Below are 11499 nucleotides of genomic sequence, written 5' to 3'. Positions count from 1 at the left end.
TGTAACAAAAAGTGTTTCTGAAGTGAATTACCTACCCTACCTTTAAGCTATGGTAAAATAATAGAACCAATATCCTTCTTTATAAACAGCGAATAAATTGTCTTTTAAACTTCAGACATGTTATGTCAAAATACAAATACAAAATAATCTCACTGCACATTTGAGTGAATATACTGGATTTGGGGTTAAAGGGTTAGGTTTAGGGTTAGTAAAATGTATTTAAAAAGGTGCTTGTGTCCTGTTTCTTAGGTTTTTTGACATGTATACATCGATTCTAATGCATTTCAGTAGGTTACAGTGTAATGTCTAAGATTAGGCATTTGTAAAGTATTTGTTTTGTCTTGTTTGTGACATTTAGGTCCAGGTCTGGCCTTTTTAGCGTATCCTCAGGCCGTCACCCAGCTGCCCATGTCCTCTCTTTGGGCCATCCTCTTCTTCTCCATGCTCATGATGCTGGGCCTGGACAGTCAGGTACAAAGAGCACACACTTCACCTGCTGCTACACAGATAGGATTATATATTTATAAGACTTTTGTTCTTAATCGGCCCTGTAGCCATGCTTTACTCTTAAATACCATCAAAAGCTATTAGATCAAAGTTTAGCATACATAATTAAAGGTCACCTATTGTGCAAAATCCACTTTTTCATGTCTTTTATACATAAACATGTGTCCCCTCTGCGTTAAGAGATTCAGAAAGTTTCAGGAAAAAAGATTAGCTCTATTTTTGTCCTGATTCATTTATATATAAACCTCTCTGAAAATGAGCTGATCAGATTTTGGCCATTTTATGATGTCATAACGTTTTTTTGGCTTGTGTAACCATTAGCCAATCACCAACCAAGGTAACCCCCCCCCACCTTATCACCTGAATCTCCTCCTAGAGCACCATTGTGTTCTTTTTAACCAAATATCTCTCACAGGGGCGTGGGGAGTGGCTCCTTATTTTCATCTAAAGTAACAGACAGAGAATAAGCAGTTTTGAAGCAGGGCTGAAACAGAGGGGATTATGGGATGCTACAATGATCTGTTTGGTATTTCCAGCCAAACACTTCAGAGACATGTTTTGTATATATCTGAGACCTATAATATATTGATGAAAAAAAGTATAATAGGGGACCTTTAAAAGTGTGTGGTGCTCTTGATGACTGTCAAAGACGTCCATTATGAGTTTAACAATGCTAAATAAGAGTGGTTTTAATAACAAACGGCAGTACTTTCTGAAACATATCTCTTTATGATGTCATGTATCAGTTCTGCACAGTAGAAGGCTTCATCACATCTCTGATGGATGAGTATCCCATGCTGCTGAGGAAGAGGAAGAAGCTCTTCATCCTTTGTGTCTGCCTCGTCTCCTTCATCATCGGCTTCTCCAACATAACACAGGTACAGTTAGAAGACTTGGAGGATGAAACAGTTGTGTACATCTCGATAGATTAGCTTATACTTTGTGCTGCAGAATGTGTGTATGAGTATTATGAAAAGGTGGATGTTTCAAAGCACATACAGAAAAGAGACCTCTGCTGCATTATGACAAAGATTGCACAAAATTCTGTGGTGTGCGTTCATAAGGCATATTTTAATCAATGAAGAGGTGTATTAATCCTCAGCCTCTGATATGTGTGTCTCTGTGTGTGTTCAAACCTCCCAGGGTGGTCTGTACGTGTTCAAGCTGTTTGATTACTACTCTGCCAGTGGGATGTGTCTCCTCTACCTCGTCTTCTTTGAAACCGTTTCCATTTCCTGGATCTACGGTAGGAAATCTATTTCATGCAGTCTACTCTTGAACCCAACAAACCACATCTAAAATAAAATGAGAAAAAGCGACTTAATGAATCAAACATGTCGATTTCCAATAGGCCTAAACACTGTAGCCGTGCAACAGGAAATTACAGGGAGTCTATCTGCTCCAACTTTTCTGATAAGGCTCTCCGTCCAATCAGCCTTCCCGATCTTTCACCCAATATAGCTTTGTTCTTGTGCTAATTATCTCCACATTAACACACTCACTTCCTTTGTTTGTCTTCCTCTCTTCATTCCACAGGAGCTGAAAGGTTTTACAAGGACATTGAGAGCATGATCGGCTATAGGCCATGTGGCTGGTGGATGCTCTGTTGGAAGTACTTCACTCCGCTGATATGCCTGGTAGGCGGGAATGATTATTGATTAAATGTCCATCATTTGCTTTTTTCAAACTGGCATCTTCTCCCTTATGGAGGGAATTAATCATATCGATACCTCTGGGAATACTAGATGTCTTCAACACTATAGTGCATTCTGTAGCTGGCCCAGATTATATGGACTAAATAACAAAATTGCATATTTTAGGGGGTGTTTACCTTCAGTGCCATTGAGATGACCCCTCTGACCTTGGGGAAGTATGTGTACCCGATGTGGGGCCAGTTGATTGGCTGGTTCATGGCTTTGTCTTCCATGATTCTGATCCCGGGCTATCTCATCTACATGTTCTCTGTCACCAAGGGCAGCATCAAACAGGTACAAACCTCTACACATGTCTCTGTTTCCAATGTCTAGGTAGGATACTAACAGGTGGAACTAGTGGAAATGGGGGGGGGAAACAATTGTCGAGAGATATGGTTCAAGAAGCAGGGGGGGATTTAGTGTGCAGTAAGGAGCATAACAAAATTGGTTTGGCTAAAGAACAAAAATCATTATTCTGTTTTTAACTAGTAAAGTACGTTATTGTAAGGTTAGCATTGTGTTACTGAGTTAATATTCTGTTAGCGTTTGCATGCAGCTAAACCATATTTTCATTGGCTATTTGTACAAATCTGATTCTATTTAACATTTAGTTCCCTTTGCTTTTCCTTGAATTAAACAGATTACAGTACATTCACACTATTTCATTGTTGATTTTGATCTATGTATTACTCCCCTGTCTCCCCTGGTTCTTTAATGCTAATGTGATGTTGCTGTCTTTACTTGACCAGCGTTGGCGAAAGATGATAACACCGCGGGATGATAAGAAGCCATCGGGGCATGAAGAATTCACACACACAGGGAGCGTGGGCGAAGCTCGTGTCTAGCCAGGATCGTTCAGGTTGAAATAATTCCCATCTGCCAGGACTTACTATAGTCAACATTGAATTTGACAATTGAACAGATGGGGTCTTGTAAAACAATTTACAATCATTACTTTCTCCATCATACATATTATGGAAAACTTGAAAATGATGAGACACTTTTTAAAATAAATGTAGAATATAGAATATTTCCTGTTGCAATAAAAGAGTAAACTCTGATTGAATGTTATAGATCAGCATTGAACCTGTGTACATATATCACAAATATACCATTCATGTGACTGTATATCTTTCTCCTATACTTGTATATTTTCTCTTCCATTCAACAAAACCACTGTCTTGGTCTAAAAGCTTACCACACATGTCTTAAATGTGTTGCACAGAAAAATAACACAAATCTGGTAAAACTTGATTCTAGGTGTAAAACTGTAATGCATCAAAAATGGTTTGCTTTTGGTAGCTTAAAGAACCAACCAGCCACTGTGATATTTTTTCCAGCAATAAAATATGTGGGTCATCCATTAGTTTTTTTTGTCTTTGCTGATTCAGACCTACAAAAGACTCAGAACAAAGAGAAACACATTTGTAACTATAATAACCTCAAAGCCCCACACTCAAATTAGGATCATTAATTTGCAGAAAAAGAGACAAAATGAACAATAAGTAAAGTTAAAGATAAGTTCTTCTGATTTATGGTTAAATGCTACAAACAGTCCAACAATATTACAAAAAAACAGAAGGTTAAGAAACACATGACTCCTTAAAGCTGTAGTTCATTGTTGGCCACTTGGGGGCAGCAGAAACCAGTCCGAAACAAAAGACTGACATATTACCTGTATATTTTCCTTATATACACATCTAGCAGTTGATTTGAAACCGTTTATACAGCAGAGTTTGCTTATAATGTTCTTTAGGTTTATTATAACGAAGTGAACATATTGATTATAACCACTTTAACCAAGGAAGAGGCTGTGTATATGAAGGAGGATATGGCACATGTTGATTCGTGTTTCTTCTTTACTGTTTTTTTTTTGCTGATACGAGTCTTGGTTACACCCTTTCAAAATAAAACATATTTCCATAGCAAGTCTTAACAAATTGGCCAATGGTGGCTTTTCATTTTTTTTTTAATTCAAACTACAAAATCAAAAGAACCAAAACAAACCACTGTAGTGAATAGACTTAAATCATCTTTAATAGCTTGATATATTGCAAACAGACAGGTAGAGAAGGAGGGAGGTGATGGTTCATATCTGTTACACTCAGTTTCCACCTGTTCTTACCTTAAATATGTCATTTTTATTTGAACTATATGAGCAAACACAGTGTTGAAGAGCCAGACCAAGTCGATATGTCTTTTATGAAGCGGTGCACTGGTATGGCAGAGCCCTTTTTTAATTTCTTTAAGAAAGTTAGCCACTACAGCGCTTCAATATCATATGCTGCACTCCCAAAATGCTACATTGGTTTCCTTTCAAACATAAACTCATCATTTTCACTATATTTCACACAAAGGATGTATTTTTCCCAAAAAAAGCTTCAACACATTACCAAGTTTGCAACTAAAGAATTGTGACGGACAGACACACAAAAATGGCGATTGTTAGGCCTTACATTTGCTGTTGTAAATCCATTTTCTGTTCGACTGTTTGCTTTTTTTTTTGGCTAGCCCAGAAACTAAAACATCTGTCATCCTCATTTCCCACTGGTATGCTCACAGCAGATTCAGTCATGCACAAAATAATCTAAACCTTTGGGAATCAAAGTTCAATAGGCCTGATGGCATGCATGAGAAAACGATATCACATTTATATCTGAATTTCGATCTAAACAAATTAGCAATCATACAATCATCATACATCCCTCTAAAATCCATAATGTCAGAACTGTTGCAACTGATTTGTATTACGTAACCTCCATACGTTTATTCATAGCCAGTAAAAAATATTAAAACTGTCATAACAGCTCTTTATTCATTAATGAAAGCGTTAATTCAGCTTATTGTGCCGTGAAACAAAAGCATGAAGTTGGATTTGTTGACAGGAAAGTTAGGATGCTACTGTGAGGTCAAACACTCATTATCTCCGCCTTTTTTTCCTGCAACCTTTGTCTTTCCATGAGGGGAATGTTGAGCGCAAAAGGACAACAAAGATGAGATAGAGACCTCCCTCCAGTGGCTCTTTGAGAATAAACCAACAAACCAGACAGGTGCGGGTCAGATGGGGGCTGAGTTAATCAAATGTTATTCACGCAGTACCTGGTGGGGCTATTGTTTAAAAGATGGATGTTGACCTATTTCCGAACGAGGGACGTGTGACAGGGTAATAGCATTTTGACGAGGCTAAAGGCAGCTTGTTGTCCTTTCCGACACTGCTCCAATGTGATATTTACAATCTAGGCTGGGGTGAAATAGAAAGAGATCAGCATTCTTTTTGTCCTATTCTTATTTAAAGCAGGCTTGCAAACAGCACAAACAATACCATTAATGCCACCATTTGCAATATAAGCTGTGTGTGTGTGTCTCTTTAGTTATTTTGTTCTAAATGTCAGACTAAAATGTTTGGAGGGAAAAGAGAGGATCTGAAACAAAACCTGCGAGATGTACGGACATAAAGAGACAGTGTCTGGATGTTTTGTGGGGAAAACACACAAAGGTTGAATATGCTTTTTACGCAAACCATAATAGAACACAGATCTTGACAGTTAACAGTTGCAGAAGCAATCTTCATGGAAATTCATGGCGATGTCCCTGAAGAAGCGATGGAGCGTTTCACAACAGGTGACAGCACAGTTTACAGGACATTTATTACATGTGAATGCTGTATCGAGTTCTAGAAAAATCCGAGAGGAGTTTCAGCAGCTGAAACAATTTCAGCGTATGAAAAAACCCCGCCATCAGCAGAAAACATGTGGCATTACTCCTGGGAAGCGTTAGCGATATTACACATGGAGAGTGAAAGACAAACAACAGGAGAATCCCGGTCCGACTTTTTGGTTTTGGCAGCATCCTTATGATGTGATTGGTCGCCTTTGTTTCCTGTCATACTTCACTGTATGATGATCTATGGAGAGTGACAATTGAGTGAGAGTGTTTTCTCATGATAGAGAGCCACAACACAACAGAGGAACGGAGGAAAAACGCAGCTTATCGCAGGATATCGTTTCTTCTTTCGTATTTTTTTATCCAGGGCAGCAGAGAAGAAGAGAGAAGACTCTCAATCACCAAAATAAAACAGCACTAACCGGAGATAGTGTTTTCTTTTTAATGGAATATCAGTTTTATTTTATTTTTTTGTGGTCCTTGAGGGAGAAGCATGAAAGGGCTGTTTTAAAGTAAAGGATAGAGTTTTTATTTGTATTTTCTTCTAGCCCTAGCGTTTAATCAAGTGTAAAGAAGTCAGTGTAAGGTGGAGGCTATGTATTTTGGCACAGGTTTTCAGTAAGTGTTCACTATGCACGCAGGCGCACATACAGCACAGTAGGCATGAGGGGGGGGGGGGATGAAGAGAGCGGACAGAAGCAGAGGGTCCTTGGAAGGTGTCGATCCATCACAGTCCATTTCTGTTGAGGATGCAACGAGAAGACATCCATCCTGAAACTGAATATCTGTGTTTTCCTAGCAAGAGTTAAAACTGACAAAAAGTTTTAGAAATTTGTTAAAACTACATAATATTTCAAAATACATGTGGAATCAAGTAAAACTGTATATATGCACTTTATTTCTCCGTTTCTCTTTTGAAACTTTTTCTTTTAGTTTATTTTCTTTCCTTAAATATATGCATATAAGTGAGATTTCATTTTTTTATTATAGCTCTTTCATCTGTATGTATATATGTACATTATGTACTCTTTAAATAGGTAGAGAAGGGGTGGGGTTAGGGTGTGTGAACGTGGGTGTTTTAGGGAAAGACTACTAATTTATTTATTTACACCATGCTCCGTGAGCCACTTGGGGTCCGGTGTAGACTGAGGCGAGGGTCTGGGGGTATGTACTGGTGTGGGTGGTTGTAAGGCGGAGGTGGGGGGGGCAGCGGGGGCTGGTGGCCGTCGTTGCCGTGAGAGCTGTCCGGCGAGTGCACCGGGGTGGACATGGCCGAGTGGCTGAGCTGGTGGTGGCTGTGGTGGTGGTGGTGGTGCTGGTAGTGGTGGTGGGTGGGGGTCTGGCTGAGGAAGGCCTCCATGTGTCCGTGGCCGCTGTTGTCCAGCATGAAGACCTTGACGATCTGCTGACACTGGATCAGTGTTTCGGGCCTCAGATCAGACATGCTGACGGCCGCCTGGTGGTGCTGCTGGAGGTGGAGGTGGTGGGCGGGGGTGCTTGTTGCTGACTGCAGCTGCGGGTGCTGAGGGGGAGGCACCGGCCCGTAGGTTAGCCCCTGGGGCCCCTGCTGGAAGAGCAGCTCCCCCCGGTGGTTAAGAAGGGCCACGCTCTCGGGACTCGGAGCCATGCTGCTGAGCTGGTACGTCTGAAGCCTGTTGTGAATTGACACCTAGTTTAGAAAACAGCCAAGAGAACAGCATCAAATGTTATAAAACTGTTTCCTCCTCTACAATCCGTCAAGCCCTCTTTTCTTTTTTTGGGGGGGTGGGGGGTGATGAACGCACAGCACACACACACACAAGGCATGCGTGGGGGCGTAGGTGTTGAGGGTTCGGTGGAGGTGTTAAAATCATTGTGACTACTGCACACTCCCCCCCCCCTCCACCCCCACAGGTACTGGGAACAGTGTAGCTTATGCTGGGAGCAGCAGTGTGTGACCGGGGTCAGGGGGAGGACAGTGGTGGGGAACGGGGTGCGATTCCACTAAAAAAAGGGGCCTGATGGTTCCAAAGGGGACACTGAGGGCCCCCGTGTCTCCTTTCAAAACCACTGTTTGCCGCTATGGTGACAGCGGACACGGGGAGACTTGTGGGGTTGGGGAGACCAGAACAAAGACGGAGGTCGTACGGAGAAGAGGGAGAGGTGTAAGGAGAGGAGGTGAGCAGACCGACAACCACAGACGTCCACAGGCAACACTCATCAGAATGCAAACCTCTGTATGTCACATTTATTTCAACTCTCTTCAAACTGTTCTAACCTCAAAGTCTGTTTCTGCTATCTGTCTCCCTTTATTGTACCCTGCCTTGGAGGCTTTTCATGTGGCCTATTTTAGGAGATAGGTCACATTTCCAAGCAACCTTTTACTGCAATTCTTCAAAAGCATATGCAGAAGCCCAAAAGTATTCTGAGGAACAAGAACCATTTGAAATGCATAGCCTACTGTGTGTGGTGGAACAAAATGTGGAATGTGTTTGTGGCCAAAGCACATCGAGGACACTACCTTTATATTTTTCGCAAGTAAATAGATAGGGTGCATAGTGTTTGTCACCTTAAATAGAGTAGTCCAATTATCAGTTTGAACACAACACCCTGTTTCTATTTTTATTTAAAACCCTGCCTTTTTTGGGATTTTGTGAGATCAGTCTACAAATATAAACATTCACAAAGGCGGCCATTTATAGAACCTCATTCTACCATTGTCAAGCCACTTACAAATATAACTTATTGTTGTATTGATTTTTGTTCTTCATTTCTCATTTTAATGTCCTTTTGAAAACCCACTACAGACTTATGTCAATAAATATATATTTTTTTCTATTATAGTTTTCTTCTAGCCAACTTATTATTAGCTACGTATGAGTCTCTAGCTTACTATGTAGAACATTTAAAATACTTGGCTCGATATAAAATATGTTTCCTTCAAAACACATTCAAGAATGCAGTGTAGTTGTATGAGACAGGATACTGTAATAATGTGCCTTTTGACTCAAGACTTGACTTAGCCATTCAAAGACTTGAGACTTAAACTAGGGGATTTTGAAAAATCAGAACAATTCTTTGATATTTGGAGTGTTCTTTTTTGTTGTTTTTTTTAAAATGCAGGACATCAACATATCCAGCCAAAACTAACAACAAGGTTCTGGGCTTCTATTGATGTATAGGTAGTTGGTCAAATGCATCATGCGCAATAATTTGCCATGTGCTTCTGGAAATGTTGTCTTTCTCAATGGTAATCGGCTGTCCGCACTACCACTAACCTGTTGGAGCACGTTTTTGATTAAAAGCTAAACCAAACACAAATAAAGCCATCCTCCTCCCATAGAGACAGACAAACAGAGAATGATGCAGTAGTTTTCCTTTTAAACTCTGCCAGCTCCCCCCACCCCACACTCCCCAGCTGCAGCCAATCAGATAACGAGCCTGCCACATGTGACTTCCTCAGAGCAGAGCAATGTCAGCTGGGTGAGGCATAGTCCAAAGCATGCATGGGATTTGTTACCAAAATGACTTTAATGAATTAAATAGTATCACACTTACATGATGTGGTGTTGATACATTGTTCTACTTGATCTTGACTCAACACAATTTTAGACTTGAGATTGAACTTAAATCATCCCTTTTTCGATGTTGTTGGTGTTAAAAATGATGTTCAACAAAATTACAGTAACCTTTAAAAGGGAAGCACATTATCTCTCTGATTGCATTTTTGTTTTTTGGATGCAAAAAATACATTTCTAATTTTACTGGTTTAAACCAAAAGTAAACTTATTATTAACTTATGTCTGTTACTAAAACAGAATTGATTCCATGAATGTTATTGAAGTTTTGTTTTAAAACCAACCAAGTAGTTTGTTCCTTAAATAAATAACCAAGTATTTTTGTTGTGTTCTGTTATTTAAAACTTTAATCCTAACCCTAACCACGTGTTTAGAACTGGGACTTTGATCCGGTAGAAAATACGTTACGCCACAAACGTAATTGAGAATGCAGTTTAGTAGTCGGGAACAAAATGTTTTAGGAGAAAGGGTTCTCTGTAGACATACATGTTTAATTATTTTGTAAATCAGTCAGCCAGCCTTTTTTTGAACAACAAAATAGTAGGAGTAGTTTTTAAGAAGTATCCCTATAAGCTCGGCTACAGCTAGCTCCGCTTTGAACTACCAGCACTTCTGCAGTAATAGAAATACAAATGTTTAACTCTTATTAGTCTATACGAAAACCCAATGTTATGTTATGTACTGAATTTATTTTTTAGATTACATATTCTTAATTTCAGACTGAGAATATTCTTTCAATTGTGATTAAAGTGAAGGACATTGTATAACAAGCACTGAAATTCCTTTGGTCATCTGGGGAAAAACAATCTTTATACTCAGAAATCAAACTATTGAAAGGCACCAGAAAGTCAGCTAAGTCCTTATATCTAAAGTGCTTAAAGGCTCATTGACGCTGTACTCACAAGTAGGTGCCAAGTTGTCAAGAAGAAATAGTGGTTGGCAGATTGAATAGGAGCAAATGATAATGAGGTTCTTTCACACAAGAGTTATATCAGCTCTTGTAAGAAAATGGGAGCAGCTTTTCTTACCTCAGATAACCAACATTAAAAGTCTATTATACAGCATGGTGAACTACCGTTGACCTTATTCAAACAGTCGCCATTTTGGTGAGAAACTACATCATGATTGACACGTTCACATTATGTTAAACGTTTTTTAATTGATTTTCTAAATGAACCAAGTCATTTTTTGCATTATTGTTTTGTCCTTATCAACCTGTTAAACCCTGAGCCTGTTTTTCAGGTTTCAGGCTCGAAAATTACATTCCCAGAACAAATGACCATATCTTCCCTTCTAAAAGGGTTAAATTAATCATCTTTTTTCTCAAAGTAATTATAAACCTGTCAGCTGGATGTAGAAAAGTCAGATTCAATATAGATGTTTTTTTATTTTAAATGAAATTCAGATTGAACATGGTAAAAAACTGTAAATTATAGTGTCCGTCCAAAAATATTTTGTACTTATAGTGAAANGTGTGCCTTGGCAGTCTCAGGACTAAAAGCTTTAGGAATCCAAAGTACAACATATAATAAGTACCCTGTATCAAGATTGATGCAAAACAAGTGATATTTGACCTTTTTAGATTTAGCAAAAAAAACCTCTTCTGGGGCCATTTGGGTGGATTTTTCATATCTCTGGCTTCCCTTGCTGGATTTTGAAATGTGACATCTCTTTCTAATCGTCAGAGCCAATGGAATCGAGGGGAACTCCCACATAGTCCTTATTTGGTCATGTGTGTGTGTTAGACTGCCGAATAGCCAAGACCGGAAGCAGCAGCCACTCTGGTGGCTACCATTAGCAGCTAACTTTTGCTTTGCGATTTTTACATAAAAATGTAATTATGGATTATAAATGAGAAATTATTGCCCAGAAACTTTATCAACCTATGGATTAACCGATTCAGCCGTGTTTTTCTTCGTTTAATTGCCAGATTAACAAGCTACGGTGAGACGATCTCCCTAGAAGCTACGTAAAGGTACGTGTTGTGATGTCTGTCTTTGCTTCCCTTGTCGTAAGCTCGGATCACTCAGTGATGATACTATATACCTAAATAATCTGTGGAACCTCAGCTTTAATCG

General features: G+C 39.4%; 2 protein-coding genes across 2 annotated transcripts in view; one reads left to right on the top strand and one right to left on the bottom strand.

Annotated features, from left to right (window-relative positions):
- Positions 1-358: 358 nt before the first annotated feature.
- LOC104962397 (sodium- and chloride-dependent GABA transporter 1-like) lies at positions 359-3564 on the top strand (the record flags this gene model as incomplete). Its single annotated transcript, XM_010790835.1, has 6 exons — positions 359-471; positions 1254-1385; positions 1651-1753; positions 2044-2144; positions 2328-2495; positions 2951-3564. Coding segments are annotated over 6 exons (713 nt in total), but the record flags the coding sequence as incomplete, so codon positions are not given.
- A 502-nt stretch (positions 3565-4066) lies between these two features.
- Positions 4067-11499, bottom strand: part of LOC104962396 (IQ motif and SEC7 domain-containing protein 3-like) — a gene marked incomplete at its 5' end in the record, with an annotated part of 19117 nt that continues 11684 nt past the window's right edge. Inside the window, one exon of the mRNA XM_010790834.1 lies at positions 4067-7533. Coding sequence (XP_010789136.1) covers positions 6970-7533 — 564 coding nt within the window. The remainder of the gene's footprint in view (positions 7534-11499) is intronic.

The sequence above is a fragment of the Notothenia coriiceps genome, unplaced genomic scaffold, assembly GCF_000735185.1.
Source record: "Notothenia coriiceps isolate Sejong01 unplaced genomic scaffold, NC01 NC01_scaffold00034626, whole genome shotgun sequence".
In the NCBI taxonomy this organism is placed as follows: domain Eukaryota; kingdom Metazoa; phylum Chordata; class Actinopteri; order Perciformes; family Nototheniidae; genus Notothenia; species Notothenia coriiceps.
Note: the sequence above shows the minus strand (reverse complement) of the source record. Positions and strands in the feature narration are given on the sequence as shown.